Source organism: Vanessa tameamea, chromosome 23 (assembly GCF_037043105.1).
Source record: "Vanessa tameamea isolate UH-Manoa-2023 chromosome 23, ilVanTame1 primary haplotype, whole genome shotgun sequence".
In the NCBI taxonomy this organism is placed as follows: Eukaryota; Metazoa; Arthropoda; class Insecta; order Lepidoptera; family Nymphalidae; genus Vanessa; species Vanessa tameamea.
Window position 1 is genome coordinate 8,136,832 of NC_087331.1, and position 24,691 is coordinate 8,161,522.

General features: G+C 32.4%; 1 protein-coding gene across 4 annotated transcripts; it reads left to right on the forward strand.

Annotated features, from left to right (window-relative positions):
- Window positions 1-944: 944 nt before the first annotated feature.
- On the forward strand, window positions 945-23,041 carry LOC113397782 (CUB and peptidase domain-containing protein 2-like). 4 transcript variants are annotated; one of them, XM_026636242.2, is made up of 7 exons: window positions 945-1,281; window positions 2,276-2,473; window positions 2,794-3,022; window positions 3,252-3,361; window positions 3,561-3,728; window positions 4,000-4,156; window positions 4,775-5,087. In XM_026636242.2, exons 1-7 carry the CDS (start codon window positions 1,030-1,032, stop codon window positions 4,996-4,998), a joined length of 1,338 nt encoding a protein of 445 aa, XP_026492027.2. In that variant the 5' UTR covers window positions 945-1,029; the 3' UTR covers window positions 4,999-5,087. The 4 variants fall into 4 exon arrangements, with proteins under 4 accessions (XP_026492027.2, XP_026492026.2, XP_026492025.2 ...); XM_026636241.2 differs by lacking the exon at window positions 4,775-5,087 and adding an exon at window positions 22,806-23,041 and having other exon boundaries at window positions 949-1,281; XM_026636240.2 differs by lacking the exons at window positions 4,000-4,156; window positions 4,775-5,087 and adding exons at window positions 22,189-22,345; window positions 22,806-23,041 and having other exon boundaries at window positions 958-1,281.
- Window positions 23,042-24,691: the final 1,650 nt, after the last annotated feature.

The window sequence follows — 24,691 nt, forward strand, 5'->3', positions numbered from 1 at the left end:
TGTATAAAGTGATCAGAAGTATTGGCTCCTTGAAAAATTATCTCTCAATCCGTCACGTGTTTTTATAAAAAGTTTTGTTTAGGTATAGAGATTAAATTGGCGTGCTTTTTTTGTTCTTTATTTATTTAATACTTTGGAAACAAGTTCTGTTAAAATATTTTAAGCAAATTAAAAATAGCACTATATTAAACCAAATCAATTAGAAAAAGTCGCAATTTAAATGTATTTTTTTTTCTTCTCATTTATAAAAGAATATTTTAAAATATCGTTTTCCGTCTCGCATTTTTAAATTTTATCCGATAATTATTGTTTAAATATTGATAAATAACCAGTGTTTAATCTTTTTAATAAACCATAAGAAAAAAAAAAAAATTTTTTACTTAAATTTTTGCAGTTTAATTTTTGACTTGTTTTGAACAAAGCTATAAATCGTGATAACTTAAAAATGGTTCACTTTTGTATTATGCATATAGGGATTAAAATTGTCGCAAATAGTCACCCCTATTATCTCCTAACGGAAATAAATATATATTACTTTAAGTTGGTAGAGCTTTTGTGTAAGCTTATCTGGGTAGGCCATGCATTCATCATAAATTCTACCGCCAAACAGCAATAATTACTATTCTTGTATCAATTCTAAAGGGTGAGTGAGCCAGTGTAACTACAGGCCAAGGGATATCTTAGATCACGAGGATTGCCGATGTAAAGAATCGTTAAGAATTCCAATAGTTCCAGTATCAACAACTTAAAGATATTAGCAACTAAAACAATTATGTAAACATTCCATACAATTCAATTTTAGATAAAGCTACATTGCTACATAATATATATAAACAACTGTTACAAATAACGTACCGCACAGGTTTCTCGACGTAACACTAAGATCGACGACACACACCCGACGACGAATAAAAAACTTGTAATAATTTTCAATATGTGATTTGACCATAATATTAGTCATCGCGAAGACGTCACGACGTCAAGTCGTATAATTCTATTAAATATGTGTAGTGAATAAAATTAACAATAATGTGTTCGAAGTTAATAAAGTATTGTGTATTTTTAACAATTTTTACAATATGTGTTAAGTGTGTTAATAATACGCCTGTTCACGCTTATCGGCCACCGGAATACGAAGAGTATTTTTGTGAGAACAACACACAGATCAAATCAAGTTTTTTCCCAGGACTATCTTCTGGGTATAGAGTTGTAATAGATAAACAATTGGAAGCGGCAACGGAGATCAAAGTGAAGTTAGATTCTGGTGCAACCATTGTATTTGTAAGTTATACTGTTTCGATTTCGTCGTCATCCTTGACATTTATTTCGCTATTCGTCTAATTATAATAACACTACTAATATTATAAGAACGGAGATTATTAATTGCCTTCAAGCCTCTTTGTGAGGAGGGGAGTAGGCCTCTGCCATGTTGTCGGATAATAGCGGTCCGTTGAATTATTCTGACTAATATTATAAATGCGAAAGAAGTATTTTAATTGGTTTGTTTTTCTTTACGCATAAACGTGATCTATTAGATAACATCTTAGCTGGACTGTGACGTGGCCTTCGATCCCGACAGTTAGCTTGGCAATATAAAATTAATACATACGGTTTTGAATACGGCTCATCCAAGATTGTGACTGCACACCTTGGGAATGAAATGATCGCCTCCAGGCTGTTTCAAATAACTAAAATATAATTATTATTGTACATGCAAAATGGGAAAAAAAAAAATATCCCGCTGAGTTTCTTTCGCCGGTTCTTCTCAGGTCCGAGGTGCTAAATTCCGAACCGGTGGTAGATTTTTGACAATCAATAAGCAAGTGTAAACACTTCTATATTGAATAAAGATTTTTGATTTGATTTGATTTGTGCGTAAAAAAGTCAAAGCGTTTTTGTGTTAAGATTTTTTGTAGTTCAATACCGCGTTCGATTGCGATTCGATCGGATTTGATGGGAGTTTGTACTGTAATCTTGCACCGTGATCTGTTATCGTTCAAAATGTTTCCGGGGCCATGGTTTTAAGTCCAAGGTTGGGTATCTTCCGCTTATCACATTTTATACATTCAAACAGATTTTAATACTATACAATTCAATACTAAATTAAATTACGTAAATGGTCTTAACTATTTTTTTCCTAGGTTAGTTGACCCATGGCCTTCTGATAGCTTAGTCGATCTTCTGATCAGATCGGTAGAATCGTCATCATATTTTTTTCTTTATCTTTTTTTTTTTTTTTTGTGACATATTTAATATATATAATTATAATTTTTAGGGCGACAGCATATACAGTCCAACGAATTCTGCAAAATTTACTGAAAAAGATCTTATCTCTAATATTTATGGTTTTGTAATACGTAAAGATGTGCCTAATTTTACATTCGTAGTAAAGGGAAGACACGCTCCAGAACATCCGCCTTATATACTAAGTCTTAAAATTGATGGAGAAGAAAATTGTATTAATCCTAATAGGGTGAGTAATTTTACCTTTTATAAAATCTATCTTGAAAAATAGTTACACGAATTATTTGTTCTTTATGTTCTTAATTTTTGTTTTATAGGCACATTTTTTTTTCGAGATATATTAAAACGAAAATATCAAATCATATAACATCATTTTTTCTTTTATTTCCGACGGAATCAGGCGTTACAGATATTGAGGTTTATCATTAGGTCTTGCTTTTAAAATATTGTAATTTGTTAACGTTAAATCTATTTTGATATTTTGGAATAAAATATGATTTCTTGTCTTAATAAACATGTATAATAACATTAGTATATTATAAATTACAGACTTATTTTGGAAACAGACATCTAGAAATTGATCCATTTTGGCCTGAAGCTCCTGACAAGTTTTGTGGCAGACGGAAGATCAACAGAAAATATACCGAATTGATTGTCAGCGGTTCTGCTTCGAAGAGCGGTAATTGGCCCTGGCATGCTGCTATCTACAGAAACCATAGACTAAGTGTACAGTACATCTGTGGAGGGTCTCTGATATCAAAACTTCTGGTTCTAACAGGTATAAAATAAAGTTGTAAAAATTGAGTGTCTCATCTTATTGTCTTATAAATTGAAGTTTGCTATGTTTGTAGTAAATATATTCATGAATATTAAAAATCAAAGAGAAATATAAATATACAAATAACATGATAAACATTTTACTTGAGAGGAGAGAAATGTTACACCCTGTTTTGGCTCATTTACGGGATGTTACTTTACTGCTTCCTTGTTTGTTTATTTCGACACAGCTGCACATTGTGTAACAATCAACGAAGTACCAGTAAATCATGAATCCCTTGGAGTTGTTCTTGGAAAAACATCTCTCCTCACTAACGAAATAACTAGCCAAGAAAGAAAGGTTCGTGTTGTTCTTTTACATTAAAAAAAAATTGTCAATAATAAAATTGAATCCGAAATATGGCATATGATATTACTTATTTGCTCTACATTTTGCTGGGTATGTTACAAATTAAAAATATAAGACCACCCAAAGACTCAATTATATCTTCTTGTACACTTTGTGATAACATTTGACATAAAATCAAATAAAATTCCAGGTTTACCAAGTTATTGTTCACGATGACTTTAAAAAGAAAGCGTTGGACAATGACATAGCTTTACTAAAATTGAGTGCTGAGGCTATATTCAATAACTACGTTCAGCCAGCCTGTCTGTGGCTAGACGCTGTGTACGATCAACTGGATTCTTATGAAGTAACAGGAACGGTAAGCATTTATTGTGAATTTCTTTGACTTAATATTCAAAATCCAATTCTTTTTTGAAGTTTCCATCGCAACACGTTTCAAATATAGGAGCTATGATCTTATCTTTGTTGAATTCAAAAAGTTTATCACATCAGCCTCAGTATTTAGAAGTAATGTTATACATTTATTTTCTTATAATAGTCCAAAACATTTTTTCATTCATATTATGGAAAATTGTTATACTTCTGACGTCAAGACTAAAAACTAATCTGTACTTATCTTCGTTATTCAGGTAGTAGGATGGGGTATTGACCAATCAGATTCTTTGTCAAATGACCTTCACGAAGCAACGATACCAACAGTTCCAACTTTAACTTGCATTTTATATGATCCTATTTTCTACAGCAACATACTGAACGAGAAAAAATTCTGCGCTGGAAATGCCAACGGTGAGTGCAATTCTAAGTGCGTTCAGTTATCTGCTGTTAATAAGAGTATTATTGTTTATATTATTTTGCTATTTATAAATCCACTAACAAAATTTACCGTACCATTTTATTTTTATCTTTTCCTTTTTTTAAATGATTTAAAAATGGAGGAAGATTTATATAATGACGAAAAAAGTGTTTTTCAAATAACTTTGTGATTGTGCTTAAAAGATCGCAAGTTCTCTGCAATACAATGCCAAAATAATGAAATTTAATTTAACCTAATGTGAAAACACAAAATTATATATATTCAATTCGAAGCAAAAGTCGTGTCAAAATAAACAACTTGTTTTTTTTTTTTAATTCTTGTTGGTTATCGAATTTTCGAACAGGACTATATCGATTTGAATTTTATTCTAACACCCTTTTTGTCGGCTTGTATACTTGGCTAGATTCTCCGCAAGCGTCTTCATTTTAAGAAGTAACTTTTTTACTAATTCACATTCCAGTTTATAAACCATTCATTTTATTATCGTTTGTTTTATAATAAGTTGTTATTCGTAAATTATTTGGAATATATAATAAATTCAATGTTAAATTTAAAACATGATCAAATCTATCAAAATTTTTCGTATTCAGGAACTGCTGCGTGTAACGGAGACAGTGGAGGAGGTTTTGTCGTATTCGTTACTGATACTAAGGATTCTTCCTATAAAATCGACTATCAAACTGGAGCGTGGTACGTGAAGGGTATCGTGTCGGTCACCTTAGCCAGAAAAGATTCGTCAATATGTGAACCAAACGCGTACACCGTTTACACAGATGTAGCAAAATACAGGGACTGGATCCTGAAGTATATGTGATAAAATGCAATATTGTATAAATATTTTATAATATCGTATACCTAAAGTTTTTATTTATTTCCTTTTTTAAACATTTTACAAGTCCCATACTTTACATTTTTTACGCAAGATGTTTTATATTTTTTTATTTCTAGAATATACTTAGAGTTTCTTACGATATACGATAAATTTATTGGTCAAGGTAAAGTGCAAGTCTTCTTTTTACCAATCCACAAATAATAAAGAATTTTATTCATTTGAAAATAAAAGTGATTTTAAATATAATACTGGCTTGAAGTTACCTGTTATAAGGGAAAATTTTAAAATAAGGGTTTCACCACATACGAGTATGTATTCAAGAGTATCCTTCTTGAATTTGTATATTGCAATATACCAAGGTCATTCACCGGATTTTCGTGCGGAACCACTAACTTGTAGTTCTGTATGTTTTGTGTTTATTTTAAGTCTTCCACAGAATGTCGTAATCGTAGAATAGTGACCAATTTTACAGGGCAGCAATTTCAAATATTTTTTTGTAGTTTTTTTGACATAACTTTTTTTATTACTAAACCTGTTATGTTCAAATTTGGCATACATCTGATAGAAAGGAATCTTTCTGAAATGGAATGAAAAAAAAAACAAATTAATTAATAGTTTTGTAGAAAAATCACATGCTTCATTTTACTACGGAGTTAACGCAGTCGAACAGTACCATCCAAAGGTGTCCTACGTAAAGTTATTTTTGGTAGAACGGTGGATGTTTCGTTACGGCAATGTTCTATCAATTTACGAAAAAATATCTTGACTGATGTGTATATTTTAAAATATAATTTTAAATAACACCTTAGTAAGTTCCTATATATTAATATACCTTACATTACATTAGCAACCTGTAAATTTCCCACTGCTGGGCTAAGGCCTCCTCTCCCTTTGAGGAAAAGGTTTGGAGCATATTCCACCCCGCTGCTCCAATGCGGGTTGGTGGAATACACATGTGGCAGAATTTCATTGAAATTAGACACATGCAGGTTTCCTCACGATGTTTTCCTTCACCGCCGAGCACGAGATGAATTATAAACACAAATTAAGCACATGAAAATTCAGTGGTGCTTGCCTGGGTTTGAACCCGAAATCATCGTTTAAGATGCACGCGTTCTAACCATTGGGCCATCTCGGCTCGGCAATATACCTTACTAGGGTGTAATCTTTATTCATCAAAAAATAGTAATTTGACAAAAACATATTAAGTAGCATTGTTATTATATCACAATAATTCTTACAACTACAATCAGGTTATATGCAATGTAATATATTAAACAACATTTAAAAAAAAATATTCTTAAATAACGAGCTTACAAACAACTGAGACCAAATAGTGACACGTTTTTATAAGAATAAATGAAACAAAAAAGCTGAAAAACCAGTTACTCTGATTCATTGTTAGAACTCCTACTATCAAAATTACAGCACGCATGAGTTATTTTTTTTTAATGTGGTATTTATTTCGAGTTATAGCAGAATCAGAAATACTTATAAGGTCCTTGTATTTATATTATTAGAATGGGACCCTCGTGAACCTAAGATCGGGGTTTTGTAATTTATTTTCGAACGACAAGCGTGATTTTATTACTGTGAGATCCATCAACACAATTTTTTTTTGATTCTCATCGACGTAATTATTTATCTTTATTTTTAACCCAATTATTTTTTTTATCTGCTGCTTAAAACCCAAAACTAAAAACTAATTTACGGTTATGTTTATCTTCATAAGAATCGCCTGTCCATCTTTAACGTAATTCCATGACACACGTCGATAAAAAAAATCTATGAAATCATAAACAACTACTTCGCTTGTCCATGTTTGGTAATACCTCCATCGCACGTATAACAACAGCCCTTTGTGTGAACCATATCATATATAGTATAATTATAACACACCAGTTTTTGTTCATAATATTACTCTGTAATATGTAATATAATATATTTATAAATTGTTTCATTTATTTTTCTGAAAAGACGTTCTTAAAAAAGTCATGTATTATTTTGCATTAGGCGCTTCTGGGAAAATGGTGGGTGACTTTCTCTTCAAGAATTTAGGAACTCCATTTTTAATTTAAAAAATGTAACATTTGAAATAAACTTGAAATGAACATCTGTGATAACTAGTACCAGTACCAGTACCAGTCATTACACATATTTTTTGTGTAAAGCCATGAATAAGTCCAATTTAATTTATTTTTTGTTTAAAGAACGATTAACATACAATTATAAGATTACTTTTCTAAAACTCACTTTGTGCAAGCCCGTCTGGGTAGGTGGGTGGTACCTATTATACTCATCAGATATTTTACCGCCAAATAACAGTACACTGTATTGTTGTGTTCAGGTTCAGAAGGCTGAGTGAGCCAGTGTAATCACAGGCACAAGGGACATAACATCTTAGTTCCCAAGGTTGGTGGCGCATAGGTGATGTAAAGAATGGTTAATATTTCTTACAGCGCCTTTGTCTATGGGCGGTGGTGACCACTTGCCATCGGGTGGCCCATATGCTCGTCCGTCAACCAATGCCATACAAAAAAACAAATATGAAGAATATAAAAAAAAAGGATTTTTTCAAGCGAAAAAAGACGGAGGTTAAATTCATTACGAAGAATAAAGTGAGATTGGCCCATACGACACTTAGATACAAAATTGTATGCGTAATTGTATCGTCGGTTATAATTATTAATTACTCGTCAGTATCGAGTCTATACTCGTAGAAAGGCAGTACAGTTATTTACGTCTTGAAAATGAATATCTTGTCAATATATGACAGAGACTTAACCATTTCATTATAAATAAATAAATAAAAACAAGTTAATGTTAACATTCCATAGAAGGCTGACGCATCTTCACAAGGCGACTTTTTTATTATATCTGTAATTACAACAACCAATGACAATTGCGCGAATCCATCGCGAGCGGGAAGGGTCCTCAAGAAACTCCCGCGCATCGTACTAAGACGCATATATACATTCAAATCCGCCAGTGTGACTATATATCACAAAAACTACTGATTTTTTTTATGTTAATATTTTTTTCAACCGTCACTATTCTAAGATCATGGTGAGAATTTGTCAGGCGCTTAAACGTGTCTACTTAAATAAATTACTTATTAAAAAGTACTATGTCCAAAAAAATAAAAATTATACGTTGCAAGAAAATAAGGTGGGATCTACGATGTTATGCATTTTTTGTCTTTTTAATTTAATTAGAAATACATACTCATCCTTCCAAATCTATATATTTGGTAGGTAGGTTACTTATAGGGTGTAGACATCCCCTAAGAACAGATTTCACGAAACTCCACTCCCAGGGAGGTAAATCGGGAGTTGAAAGTTGGTGTTTCATAAATTTTCACGCGGGTAAAGCAGCAGGTTCAGCTAGTAGTTCTATAAATAATATATTACTTCTTGTTTATCTACAATCATTTTAAAACGTGTCTATATATGTTAGTTACGTTGTTTTAATTTGACCTTGAAAATGTAAATTTATTCAATCTGATGTATATGGAAAAACCACGCCGTTTACTGACTTTACTCTTTTAAAACCAGCTTCAGTTATAATCTTATTTTGATATTAAAACATTAGCTAAAATGTTATGGAATACTCTTATAGTATTAAGATAGCTGTCACCGAGTTGATTATTTAAATTTGACGTTATTGAAAATACTATTTTTTTTTTTTTTTTTATAAAAATTCTTGGACGTTTAGTTGTTAAAAATTAAATACTAACACTGACTTAAAAAAAAATGGTCCAGCTAGAACAATATAATCTTATCTCATTTAATATTAATTTGCTTGTATTAATCTTTTTCCTTGATGGTGCATTCACAAACTTGATAAAGCAACTTTTAAATTGAAATACGAATTTTACATACCTATGAATCGTGAGGAGGAGAAGATGGACCTGAGATCCAGAGCAGATTGGAAGATTGGCAACAGAATCAAGCAAAGCGGACGATTTATGTACCTACTCGTATTATTTTAAAATAGTTTTCGTGTTACTTTATTTTGTTGTTTGTGTTTTGTTGTTGATGATCGACTGAAACTGTATTTGATACGTGCTTGTATAATCAACAATAAAGTAAAAAAAAATAACAATAACAATAAATAAAAAAAAAACTGGTTAAGTGTATTAATTGCTCGAAAATTATTACAAAAAAACTACCAGGATTGCAGTGCGGAAAATGTAACAAGTGGTTACATGCGTCATATACCGGTCTAACTCCTGACCAACTAATAACCCTAAATTCCACTGAATCCATCAACTGGAAGTGTAGGGCATGCTCAGAACGAGTAAAATCCAGGCGCTTGTCATGCATCATGCCTGATATCGAGGATGAAGGCCACGATAACACTGACCACGAGTTCATTATCCCAGATAACAACATGACGCAGAAAATATTACGGGAAATAAGAAAAGAAATAACAGGCATTGTACAATCTGAATTGCAATTTAATATCAAGCACATGTGGCACAACACACGGCTCTATTATCGATCCTACGGAGTATCTGTTGTACGTAAACGACATGGTTAATATCATAGATGAGGACGCTGTATACCAGTTCGCGGATGACACATGTTTGGTAGTAGCCGAAAAAAACGTCAAACAAGCACACGACAGACTGCAATATAATTTTGATCAACTTTGTAAATGGGCTCACGATGTGGGTCTGATAATTAACGCACAAAAGACCAAGTTTATGCACATCCACCCGTCGCACAACAAGACAGATATCAGACCTACTATCGTGGCTCATAACCACTTTTGTTCGCACTCTCCATGTGGTCTGAATTGTTCGTGTGTGGAAATTGAACAAGTAAAAACTCATATGTATATAGGCTTAGTAATCGATGACGGATCCACCTGGGGTCCGCATGCATTACATATTTGTTCAAAGCTAAGATCGGTATTAAGCAAACTGAGTATATTAAAATATAAATTACCTTACAGTATATTACGACTTATGTATGTGGCCTTGGCTGACTCGGTCATCGGTTACAGTATTAGTAGCTATGGAAGATCTTGTAAGTCTAACTCAGAAAATATATACAACCTTCAATTAAGATTGCTTAAGACTATTGTACCTAAAAACATTCTTTTTCGACACAGGGACAGCTACGATCACCTATTTCAGTATTGTCAGGTCATGACTGTGTATGATTAATTTAAATTTTCGATTCTTACTGAAATTAAAAATTCAAACCTATTAAGCGAAAAATTCAGACCTACATGCTTGCGACAACTGTATAGTAAGCATAAATATAACTTACCTGGAACTAATAATAATTTGTATGGAAAGAGAACTGATGACTGCCTGGTGCCTGTCCTTATTAATGAACTGCCTAGGGAATTGCAGGAGTTGTATATAAGTGCCACGAAAACTAAATCACGCTTTAAAAAATATTTTTTACATAAAATAATTTAAGAAATAAAATCGCTCTCTGTACCCAGATAAACCCGTGAGGTTTTCGTGGTACTTAACGTGCAAAAAAAAAAAAAAGAAATGTGTAAATTACTATAATGTATTGGACAATAATAAAAAAAAAATGAAACTGGCGAATGTTGGCTTGAAAATCAGTAGAACGAAGACTGAATACATGTTCTGCGATTTCGGCGGTCTCTTCGATCTTGAAGCCATAGCGCTCTATGGCGTGGCCCTTCCAGTCTGCTCCGACTTCCGATATCTCGGTTCACTCATTCAAGGCGATGGCGAAATAGATCGAACGGTGAAGCACAGGATTAACACAGGGTGGATGAAATGGCGGCGGTTATACGATATTTATTGATATTGGAATCATAGGAGAACCAACCAAATACTACAAAAGTGCACACATACATATTGAAAAGCAATATTCTTAATAAGTAAAACGTAAGTACTGGCTTACTGTAAGGTTACTAATAAGTGTTTATACTGTATCAAAAATATATATAAATATAGCACTGCCTATCTTAATTTAAATAGCAAAGGAATAAATAAAAACATATAAAATAATGCAATCAACAGATAATAGATAATAAGCAGAAAAAGGACTATTTAAAACGTGACTGTGGAACCAGTTAAATACAATTTTAATTCAAAGGTAACTGAAATAAATCAATACTTTGATAATAATAAATATCTACTCGATAAAACTATAAAATGACTGACTGGCATATAAAGCAAAGCCGAGACCTGTCTTTCTTACAAGACGATAAGGTGCTCAGGAAATCCATTTGGGAAATGGGGGATGAAAGTTTATATGAAAATTCGTAATTACTGATGTTAGAGAAATTTAAATCGGTATTTAGACGTCTACTTATAAGTCTAAGCCAATAATAACAGTGTTTTTCAAAATTGATTCCATATGGGGCTAAAATATGGCGGGAGTCGAATTCAATGGGTATGGGCAGTTTAATGTTTAATGTTTATTTGGGCCTGTAATGACTCATAAAGATAAATAAAAAGCAACCCATATCATATCGTATACTAAGATAGACAGCGATGAATCAGGCAAAAGTGGATGTGTTAATTGCCTTATGAAAAGGACAATCAGTAACAAAAGTCAGTCTAGGGCATCTGAGGTTCACCGTTAACCAGATACTACTTTACAACAACAAATTTATAATACATGTATAAGAAAGTTGTAATGTTTTCATTTCCTTATATAAAAAAAAATGGAACAGGAAAATATAATTAGGTATAAGTTACATTTTGCAATCACCTTTTTATCACGTAACATTAACACGATGTTGATTATAATTGACATTTAAATGATAAATCATTTTGACTGACCCCAGAGGCAAAAAAAAAATTACTTGCAATAGTTCGGAATTCATTCCAAATAATTTATATTAAATAATAAGACAATAGAGCTAGTCCCTTTTTGAGGAGAAGGTTTGGAGCATATTCCACCACGCTGCTCCAATGCGGGTTGGTGGATACACATGTGGCAGAATTTCGTAGAAATTAGACACATGCTGGTTTCCTCACCATGTTTGCCTTCACCGCCGAGCACGAGATGAATTATAAACCAAAATTAAGCACATGAAAATTCAGTGGTGCTTGTCTGGGTTTGAACCCACAATCATCGGTTAAGATGCACGCGTTCTAACCACAGGGCCATCTCGGCTCGGCTCGGAACTTAAGGATGTAGTGTGTCTACTTGTTGATTAGACTGTTAAAATGATCTCTGTAGATCTTGGGCGTTTTATTGTTGTAAGCTTATACATACCTTCTAGTCTAGATGAATACTTTTTTTTTGGATAAAGTAACATTAAAATTTCTGATGAACATAATTATAATTATTCGTTGTAATTTTAACGATAATTTATTAAATATATATTTATATTCAAATCCTTATTAAATATTTTATAAAGTGTTATTATTTACAAATTTTGAAACGTTTTGAAAAAAAAGCAATCAGAAAACTATACATTTGTATAGATCATTAAAACAGAGGGTCTTTATACCAGGAAAGGCGGTTCAAATTTTCAATTGAGCGATATTTCATCCTGCTAGACCAACTGGTTTAGGCTGTACGTTGCGTTGAGCTTGGGTAGTACATGTTACCAAAAAATTGTAATCCAAAAGGAAATATTTAAGTGGTTCTGATTAACCCTAGAAAGATAACGTGCGCCTCAGAGGCGCCCGCGAAATACATATTTCGTCGCCATTTTGTTACCGACGCGCGTACAAACTTGTGTTTCCACGCCAATTCAGTCGTCGGTCAACATTCCCGTGAGACGGCCGCTTTTTTCGGTAAGTACCACAGTTTTGTTGTTAGAGCGATGCGTTGCACTCGGGAGGCGCATATTTATCTTTTGTGTAACTTTCGTCACTTTCATAGTGATTTTGTTTTTGTTATTTTTTACTTATTTTTTTACTGGTGAATACTTATTGTAATTAATTGTTTTTAGGAGCGTTTTAACATTATGGCGAGCAGAAGAGTGTTGGATGAAAGAGAAATTGTTTCTTTATTGAATGAAGAAGATGAAGGCGCAGATGACGGCAGTGACAGTGAGATTGAGGACCATGTAAGTGAAGACAATGTGCAAAGCGATACTGATGATGAGTACGTAGATGAAATAATGATCTATGAAAATTCGAATGATACTTTATCACAGAATGTCACTGAAAGTACTGGACATGACCAGCGCATAGTTATTCCGCCTAATAATGTGATCAGGGGCAAGAATAGGCATGTTTGGGCTACTCCGAAAGGAGAAAATAACAGAAGAACGTCTGCGATCAATATAGTTCATTCCAATAGAGGGCCTAGTCGCATGTGTCGAAATATTTTTGAACCACTTCCATGTTTTGAGTTATTTATAACTGAAGATATTATGCAAGAGCTCGTTCGATGGACTAATGTGGAGATATAAAAAAAACGCACTGATACTATGACTTGTTCGACATTCAAAGATACAAATCTTTCTGAAATGAAAGCTTTCTTTGCAATACTTACTCTCAGGCTGTTATGAAAAATAATCATTTATCAACCATAGAGTTGTTTGACAGTTCATTTACGGGCTCGAGATATGTGGCAGTAATGAGCAGAGATCGTTTTGATTTTATTGTCAGGTGTCTAAGAATGGATGACAAGACACTACGCCCTGCTCTTCGTCAGTAAGATCCATTTGCTCCAGTTCGAAAGGTTTGGGTTATGTTTATAGCTCAATGTAAAAAGAATTACACCGCAGGAACCAATGTCACCATTGATGAAAAATTTGATTGGGTTTCGAGGCAGATGTCCCTTTCGAATGTACATACCTATAAAACCTATTAAGTACGGCATAAAAATCCCAATGTGCGATAGTGGAACGCATTACATGATGAACGCTATGCCATATATTGGAAAAGCTACAAATACACATGGCTTACCGCAAGGCGAATATTTTTTGAAGGAGCTATCACGACCAATTCATGGCACCAATCGCAATATAACTTGTGACAATTGGTTCACCTCTATCCCTGCCACAAAGTCATTGCTTCTTGAACCATACAAATTGACTGTTGTAGGTACAGTAAGATCCAACAAAAGGGAAATTCCCGAAGAATTAAAAAACACTCGTTCTCGAAAAGTGGGTACGTCTATGTTCTGTTTCGATGAATGTTTAGCTCTTGTATCATACAAGCCGAAGCCGTCAAAGATGGTGTATATTTTGTCCTCTTGCGATGAAGGCGCCGTCATAAATTCTACAACTGGCAAATCAGATACGATTATGTTCTATAATCAGACTAAAGGCGGCGTCGACACATTTGACCAGATGTGTTCTTCGATGTCCTGTTCTAGAAAAACTAACAGATGGCCAATGACAATGTTTTACGGCATGTTAAACATAGCCTTTGTCAATTCCTATGTGATTTACACTTACAATGTTTTAACAAAAGGAGATAAACCATTGAATCGTAGAGAGTATATGAAGAAACTGAGCACTGAACTGACAGCACCCTGGATGAAAACTAGGTTGGAAATTCCTAATTTATCAAGAAGCTTGAGAGAAAGTATCGAGAATATCTTTCCACAAACTAACCGAGAAATGTCCGAAGAAGCTGATGAAGAGCCTCCAGCTAAAATTCGACGGTACTGTAGCTTATGTACAAAAAAAATAAAAGAATGTCCAAGATGACGTGCACAAAAAGTAAACAGACAGTGTGCGGAGAACATAAAATAGATGTTTGCAACAATTGTCTTTAACCGTTGGTTTTTCCAGTATTATTTTTTTATGTAAGATTATAATAATTTAGTTAATAAGAAAAAACAGTATAAAATTTCTACCTAAGTACAGAAGACTTCTAATTTTTGTTCTTTTTTTTGAAGGGTTTATAAAATCCTACAAATTTTAATATTTAAAAAAAAAAATAATAATAATACATATGTATTTTATTTACTTATTAATAATTCAACAATTTACAGTAGTTAATGAAATAAAAATAATAGACATTCGTAAAAAAATCGGCTATTAAAATAGTGCGCCTCTCAGGCGCATGTTTATCTTTTCAGTACAAAAAAATAACGTTATCTTTCTAGGGTTAATGTTTCCGACGTCACATCGGGAACACGGTTAGTTATGACTTAAAAATATTGTAATATTTCACAGTATTTTTAACATTGAGGCCTTAGCTATATACCAATAAGAATTAAAAATAGTAACCATGTAAATCGTGACTACGTAGAATGGTGGCAAGAATGCTAGCAGCCTTATGACCTATGGAAGCAAAGGCGAATTTTATATTTTTAATGAATATTTTTGCCCTACCGCTCCGAGGTCCATGTGTTTATACCGCAAATGGAAAAAAAGCAAAGGTAAATATTTGGATCGTTTGTTCGCGGTAGTTTATTCCGCGGCCGTTGCGGTTCTTAACATTGTTTCTCTGATATAAGACGGGGCCAGCGTGTGAACATATGTAACCCCACTAAGGCCCGTCCTCGTCCCCAGGGAAACATCAGACCATTAGGTATTTTACCATCATCACCAGTAATTCCACGAGGCGCTACAACAGCTGGAACGTCGATGGTGGTTTCATTGGATCTCCTTAGTCTTTTAGAACTGTTTGGACAAGAGAGGCCATGTAATCGAAAGAGTTCACCTTCTTTGCACACGGGCATCTGTGCTTAAAGCACAGCGTTGTTCCCAGTTAGAGACCAAATTTTTTGTTTAGTGATAATTAAGCTAGGTAATTTCCTGATTGGGCTCGTACGCATAATTTACATTTATTTTGGAACGATAAGACATTATTTTATAATAGCATACGCTATATCAGAAATTAAGATGCTCAATCTGTCGATATTGTCGATATGACTGTATTTTTTTTTTTTTTATTTATATAAAATTTAAAGTCATTGACTTTTATTCAAAGCAGGGTTAAGCTTGTATGTCTAGCAGAATAAAAATGTGTAGCATTTTTTTTTGGAACGTGAGGCCGCTTTAAGAAAATATTGTTTAAAATACACCACTTGAAGGGATTAAATTGAGGATGAAAGTTTGTAATTAAGTATGCCATTTCTGATATAAGAAATATGGAAATTGGTAAAGAAGATAAAGAGTTAGTTATCCTTACAGCGCAATGTCTAAGGGCGACGGTGACCAAAGTGTGTAATTGTGGTAAAAAACGACGTTCTACGTTGCAAAAAACTATTAAATTTACATTAGAAACATTACAAAAGTGTATAAACATTTTAGAATATCGTCGTAGCAAACCGGTTCTCCGAAAATCCCGAACAACATACAATAATCTAGACCTTTCAATAGATTTTTTTTTTTTAAATTTCTAATTGTCATATTAGGCGAATCCCTTCAGATAATCGTCAGATTATGAGACAGCACGTCTAGGGCATAAAGATGAACCATACATATCTTTATCTGATACGCTTGGGTATTTATATAGGATATTTTTTTTTGCGTATTCTAATAATGGCCCCGAGTTCACATCCAAATCGTCTGATTATTATATAAGAGCTTTTCTTAGGTTTGCTTAACATCCACTTCGAAAATCGGATGCGCTCGATTAATTTTTTTTTTCATTTTCTACCCTTACGTACGGCCATCCCCATCATGAAAACAGTCAGATTAATATACGTACTTTTTTAAAAATACGTAGGGCATGGATGATGTCAATACCTGAAGCGCTCGAGTATGTCCATATAACAGGTTTTTTTTTACATTTTTGGAAATCCATAGCCGCTTCCCCCCCCAATGAAAAAGTATATATTATATGACATTTTTTCTTTTTATCAACTAAGCTTCGCAGTCCAATACGTCTCGGTGACGCTCGAGTAAATCCCCCTCCCCTTCCATAATAATTCATGAGTAACACTGGTGACTTCGGCTTGTTCTACCTTTAATGTTCTAAGATTTACAAATATTATAGATATTTGAATTTTGGTAATATTTCAATAATATATTGTTTTATTATTATATTTGTATTAAACCGAGACTCAATAAAATTATGAAAACTTCCAAAATATGATTGGCTCGTAAATTTAGTAATCGCGAAGACGTCACGACGTTAAGTCGTCTTATTAAGTTAATTATGCGCAGCCAAGCATATAATTGATAATAATGTGTGTGAAGTTACTGAAGTATATTGTGCTTTTAACAACTTTAACAATATGTGTTACCGGTGTTGATGATACGCCTGATTGGCAATCAATGAAGCACAAGAAGTATTTTTGTGAAAACAATAGAGAAATTCATTCTACATTTTACCCTGGACTACATTATGGGTATAAAGTTATCATAGATAAAGAATTAGAAGCGGCAACCGAGATTAAAGTGAAATTAGATTCTGCGGGCACTATTGTTTTTGTAAGTCTATAACATATTGACGTATATAATAAAATGACTGGTGTCTCGGCGTATAAAATATTTATTCTGAGAGTTCAATACTTTCATGACTCTTTCAATGAATTTAAGCTTAAACAATTAGATTATCTCTTATCCAAAACCGTATACAAAGAATAATTTCATAGAATTGTTAATTAACTAAAATGGAATAATTATTTTTATTTAAAAGCTATTATAATATATCTTGTTAATTATGATTTTTTACTCAAGTACTTAAATAATTTATTACTGTAATATTATGTTATTAATATTATTATTAATGTACTTGTTTTTGATGTGTATGAAATGAAGGTGAAAAAAAGTAGAAAATTTTTGTTCACCTTTATTGTATTGAATTGTTTTAACATGTGAATTTTTAGTGTGTTTAATAATGAATAAATTAATAGTACAATATAACGCCACAATCCATTTCAAACACGTTAGATTTAAAATGTTTATAATATCAACTTAAATATTATATTGTATGTTATTCAAAATTGTTAAACGTTGGATCTATTTTTCAACTCGGTATATTTGCGCATATCTAAAACTCTGAGGAATAGTAAAGAAATGTCTTGGATATAATTTTTTTGAAAATGTATACAGCATCATAGGCTTTTTGAAAATTTTACATTCCCTACCCTGACATGGTTTTGAAAACCAAAGATTGACAAGTCCATTCGTTAGTCTCGCAAATTATAATGAAATTCTGGGAAATAATGACATAAATGGAAAACTCGAGGAAAACGCTAAACTAGTGGGTTAATCCAGAATTATTCGACGAAATACGAATGAGTCGAACAAAGTCTAAATTATTAGCACAAATTCACGTAATGTTCTTTCTTTTATTTCAATTATTTACAAAAGACTATCACTGAACCCTATAACCTAAGAGATCATAAAATTTAAAATTAGAACATAATGTTGTGAAGATAATCTCTCTCTTTCTCTCGAACAAAGAACGGGTAACGTATGAATCACAGACATAATCGTATAACTTAAAAATTTGAATCCGGTTATTATTATTTAATTATTATTTGTCATATATTATTACTGCCTACAATTTTGCCTTACTAGCCATCGAATCCTATACAATAATATAGACTGTTTACCCCATAGTTTCTGGTTTAGCCATCCACGCCGAGTTCAGAATTTCAATATCTGATAATCTTTGACATTGATGTCACTATAAATCACTAACATATATTATAATGAACTAAGACCTCACCTTGGACGGACACTGACACTGGGGTTTCGATGAGCATTTCGAGCGCCTCGTCCCTCGGATCTTCCTAAATCTGCCTGCCTAATCTCGAGGAACCGAGAGAGGAAAGTCGTCGGTACTGGTGTCGTACAATCGATGACCCTCTATGGAGCATGAGTTCAGTTACACAGACTGTCCACCGATGCAGGACTAAGATCCAAAGTTCACAGCGGAGAGTGGCCATCCGCTTGTGGGAGGATATCGCACGATTTTCAAAAGGCAGCTTTCCGCCTTTTGAAAATTTTGTGTAGTAGAACGGCATAAGCGCGCCTCTTCTGAGTGCGCTCGAGGCGTTCAAGCAGCAGGAACAATGGGGCCCTAGTGACGCGACGTGACCGTTTGAACAGTATTCTCATAGTATTCTATTGCTAATTGTAAAAGTTTTAATACAAGTAATTACAATTTTCAGGGGAAAAGTGTACGCAGTCCAGTAGAGAAAAAGAAATCGAAAAAAATCAAAGCAAAATTCACACAAAGGGACCTTAATTCTAATATTTATGGGTTTGTATTGCGTAAAGATGTGTCTAAGATTAAATTCGTAGTACAAGGAAGAGCCGCACCAGAACATCCGCCTTATGTACTAAGTATTAAAATTGATGGCGAAGAAAATTGTATTAATCCTAATAGGGTGAGTAATTTTTATCATTTTATGTTTGTTCAATTATTTTTTTCTTAAGTGTAAGAGAAGATTTATAGCCTATTTCAATGGAAGTAGGAAAAAAGATATACAAACCATAGATTTACATATTTTTAAGGCGATTTGCTAATAGCTCAGCAATATTGTGCACTGATAAGAGTTTATGATTAATAAATCTTTATATATAACACAACACTATTAGACTTAACTACTTATTTCCACTTTAATTTTACTACCAAAATTTCCATTTTAATTATTCGCAAATCCATTGTGAATATCATTGATTTATTATGAATTCCAATTTATGAAAGTTGATTCAATTTTAAACTGCTGGAACAAAATATGATTTATAGTTTAAGGAATATGTATAATGTCTTATAAATTATATTAAAATTACAGACGTATTTTGGAAATAAAGAACTAGCGATTGATACATTTTGGGCTGAAGCTCCCGACGAGTTTTGTGGCAGGCGGAAGGTCAACAGAGAATCTACCGAATTGATTGTCAGCGGTTCTACTTCGAAAATCGGTAACTGGCCCTGGCATACAGCAATATACAGAAACCATAGACTAAGTATGCAGTACATCTGTGGAGGGACTCTGATATCAAAACTTTTGGTTTTAACAGGTATGACTTGATATAAAAAACTCTAAGCAACACCTTGATTACATTCAAAATGAAATATCTCCTTTTATTTATAATTAATATAAGATCATGTTTGTGTGCAATAAATATATTCATTAATTTACAAATAAAAATACATTCATTTTAAACCCTTATACTGTCCAGTATAAGGGTTTAAAATGAATTTATTTTTGATCGAATATTGCCGGCTATTTTGTATTTATAAATATTTCGTATCGAGAAAGGCAAATGTCGTGGTAAAACTTCTACTAGTCAGACAGAATTCTGCTATGTACACAAAATTATGTATTCATGAAAACGCACTGGAGCGACAAAGCTCTATATTTTGTAAGTTCCAAAACTTTTACTTAATAGGCGAGAAGTCCTTCGCCCAGCCGGAGGTCATTTACTTATTTAAACTTTGCTTTTTCCTTGTTTGCTTATTCGACACAGCTGCACATTGTGTAACAATCAACGCAGAACCAGTAAATCATGAATCTCTTGGAGTCGTTTTTGGGAAAACATCTCTCCTCACCAATGAAATAACTAGTCAAGAACGAAAGGTTCGTGTTATTATTTCTTAATTTGAAAATATGGTCATCGAGAAGTGTAAATATAATAAAGATCATTATAAATTGAGTCTGGGCAATTTCAAATTCCGAGATGGCCCAGTGGTTAGAACGCGTGCATCTTAACCGATGATTTCGGGTTCAAACCCAGGCAGGCACCACTGAATTTTCATGTGCTTAATTTGTGTTTATAATTCATCTCGTGCTCGGCGGTGAAGGAAAAAATCGTGAGGAAACCTGCATGTGTCTAATTTCAACGAAATTCTGCCACATGTGTATTCCACCATCCGCATTGGAGCAGCCTGGTGGAATATGCTCCATATCTTCTCCTCAACGGGAGAGGAGGCCTTAGCCCAGCAGTGGAAAATTTACAGGCTGATTATGTTATATTTATGTAATTTCAAATTCTGTTAACATCAAAAGTATTTTATCTTTTAACTTCAAAATAAAGCATTTCATATTGTCAATGTTTATTATACCACCGTTTCGAAACGGCAATAAACTCCTATAGTTCATCTTTTCAATAACCAGATTTATAATTATGTTAGTATTTACAATTATTGTTCTCGATGTCCTATGTTGGAAAACGAGCCTTTTAATGAATAAAAACATTTGTAGATTAATTTCGTTGTCAAATTTTCTTTGATACATTGTTGTTAATCTTTCTTTCAAGCTTAAATATAAAAGACGTATCATTTGAAAACAAGATAATGTTGCAAGTTTTATTACTAAAATAAGGTACATCGTTTACATATATTAAAAACAACAGAGGTCCTAAAATTGAACCCTTTTGATCATCATTGAATTAATTATAAAAAAGAAATATATTTATTTATATTTTCTCTCGTAATGTTCAACAATTCTAAATCGTATAATGTACCTAGAATCATACATACGTTACATTTCATATTTTTTTTGTAAAATGCTTGTTTGTTTAATAAAAAAACAATGAAAAAAACTATCCAAAGATTAATTCGTATTGTAAACGACGCAATCTTCATCATGGTAGTAAAAACATTTTTAACATATAAACTTAATAAAATTCCAGGTTTACCGAGTTATTGTTCACGATGAATTTAAAAAGAAAACGTTGGACAATGACATAGCTTTACTAAAATTAAGTACTGAAGCTATATTCAGTAACTACATTCAGCCAGCTTGTGTGTGGCTTGACAATGCGTACGACCAACTGGATTCGTATGAAGTAACAGGAACGGTAAGCTTTTATTGAAAATTTATTTAGATCGAAATAACGCAATTATCGTTAGAATTATTAATAGTTTTATTTACAGCATCAATAATCTCCTCTTAATTGAATGAAAATATTCCATAATTGTAACTTTCCTATAAATGCCCAAAACATTTCTGTAAAAACGACACATTGTGGGAAATTTATTTAACGTCAAAACAACATTATCATTGAATAAACTTATTTCAAAATCAAAATATACTTATTTATATTCGAGTAGACTTTTGAATCGTCATTTAACAAACTATTTTAAGTAAAGCTACCACCGGTTCGGAATGTAGTTTCTAACGAGAAGAAACGGCAAGAAACTCAGTAGTTACTCTTTTTCAACATCTAAAAATACAGTCATGTTAGTTAAATATAATTATATATATATGTTATATATCCTGCCTGGAAGTCAACAAGCATTAACTCCACGCTTTTTTATCATCTATATAATCTTGTATCGAATAATATGCCTTCTTTACCGATGTATTTTTTACAAATGAATTTATATTTATTATCGTTATTCAGGTTGTAGGATGGGGTATTGACCAATCAGATTCACTAGCGAATGACCTTCACGAAGCAACAATACCAATAGTCTCAACTCTAACCTGCTTTTCGTATAATCCTGTTTTCTACAGCAACATATTGAACGAGAGAAAATTCTGCGCGGGAAATGCTAACGGTGAGATGAAAATTTAATACTTTCGGTTTGCGTTTTTTTAATTTTCTTCTATAAATAACCTGATGGGACCAATATTTCTCGTCTGTTGTATTATCTATCTTTTATCTTTTAGATGACACTTGCTTTAGTACCTATAATAATCAGTTTCATACTAGCACGCAAATTTATTTTTAATATTTAATAATATTTTTGACCTTACATTTTGTAATAATAATATTAGTACCCAGTTTAATTTAAAAATAAATATGTTTTATTAAGTATGCTTTTCTTCGAAAAATCAATTCAATATTTAAAGCAATAATAAATATTGGAAAAAAAATATCCCTTTTTTGTAGCCATTATCATGTCTTTTATATCTCGAACATTTAAATATTAACTTAATTCATTATTTAAATATGATATAAAAATTACAATATTTAAATAAACTTTGAATCATTATAAAATGTGTCTTTTTATTTAGGTACTGCTGCGTGTAACGGAGACAGTGGCGGAGGTTTTGTCGTATTCGTTAGTGATACTAAGGATTCTTCCTTAAAAATCGACTATCAAACTGGAGCGTGGTACGTGAAGGGTATCGTGTCGGTCACCTTAGCCAGAAAAGATTCGTCAATATGTGAACCAAACGCCTACACCGTTTACACAGATGTAGCAAAATACAGAGACTGGATCCTGAAGTATATGAATTGTAATTGAATATTTCGTATACTCGTATTATATTGCTATTTTTTTTATTAATTTCCGTGATGTTTTAATACAGTTCACAAATTCATCCATTATTCATGTAAACTCCTTAGTTGATAATAAATATTGATGTTGCGTTGGTTTATTTGTTGTTTTAATTTTATCATACCCTTTAATTTTCACCCGCGCGTCCATTCCCTTGCCATGTCCAAGGCCTTCAGAATGCGCGAACTTATTTATATGCTTGTATCTAAAATGTCCGGAAATATTCTATTTAAGTGTTTGAATTAAAAACTGAGTAAAAAAATCTAAAAAAAAATCAAATTTATGGCCGCAGCGACTATATTTGTATTTTTCCAGCCATCTAGCGCCGTCGTCTTGCAGTAGGATATAAACTTACGCTCTATTTTAGATACCCCTCCTACGTATAGATGACGCTACTTACCAAAACAAAACGAAGTATTTTAATGAGAGTGATCAATTATAATTCTTTTAGCTTAAATAATTTTACTAAAAATGTTGTGATTTTCACTTCTGTTATTTGATCTCAGTACATCTTTTTTGTATTGCTAATATTATACGAATGGTTCTGAAGAAATGAGATATGATAGATATGATAATAAAAATGATAATGAGCCCAAAGCGTTGTTAAGTTTTATTAGTACTCCGTCCCTAAATACATGTATGTATGTTTAAGGTCCATCGTATTATATTATATTTAATAATTGTATCCTTATTGTATTTCTTCGACTTAGGAACCATATTAAGGTAATCCCAATTTTAAATCATGAAGTTCTTCAGATCCTATAATTATAGACCCAACTCTGTTTTACTTACTCTTAGTTTGATGGTAGCTTTACATTCAATTCAGCACTGTAACTTCCAAACTTTTTATATGAGCCTATTTGAATGGCTTTGTAAATTTTTTACTAAAAACACACACACAAATTGCTACGTTAAAAAATACCGGTCGCTTAAAAAAATATTTTTAGTCTGGCTAGAGATGTTATGCGATTTATCTTAAGCATTTGATTATGTGCCACATGAAACAATTATATGAAACAAGAGCTTCTAGGCTATTTCGTCTAAAAAAATAATTTAGTTAATGTAATTTAAAATAATTTTTGAATGTCATAAGAGAAATAAAACGCCCATGAAGTTCTTTATTCTTTCGTCAGTTTTTCTCAGACCTGTGTTTGTTTTCGAACCTGTTGTAGATTTTTGACACTGAATAAGTAAGTCTTATATTGAGTAATATTTTTAACATTTACTTTGAAGTATGGGTGACATGCGACAGGAGTTACAGTTTTTGGCGAAAAGACAAAAAAAAAGCGTTAAAAGCTGAACATTGTTATAAAAATAAAACAAAAAGGTTTTATGAAAAATCTCTAAAAGTAGCTAGATTTTTTATTGTTAACTATCCAATTTTTCTTTCAATAATCTATAGTATTATGACTGTAAATCAAAAAAATTAAAAGAGTACAAGGCATTTTGTGACTATTTTATGTAGAGAAATTTTATTATTTTATGTGTTTAATCAAACACAACCCACAACCAAGTGTGATGTAGCTTAGACTTTGAACTCGATTTAATTTGTACAAAATAAAATAAAATTTTACAATTTTTGCAATATAATTTTTTAATTTCCTTCTTAAGAGCTTTTGA

Coding starts and splice junctions, on each gene's coding strand:
- LOC113397782 (XM_026636241.2), top strand. CDS start 1,030: ATGTGTTCGAAGTTAATAAAGTATTGTGTATTTTTAACAATTTTTACA. Junction 1,282..2,275: donor CTGGTGCAACCATTGTATTT/GTAAGTTATACT, acceptor TATAATTTTTAG/GGCGACAGCATATACAGTCC. Junction 3,362..3,560: donor TAACTAGCCAAGAAAGAAAG/GTTCGTGTTGTT, acceptor ATAAAATTCCAG/GTTTACCAAGTTATTGTTCA.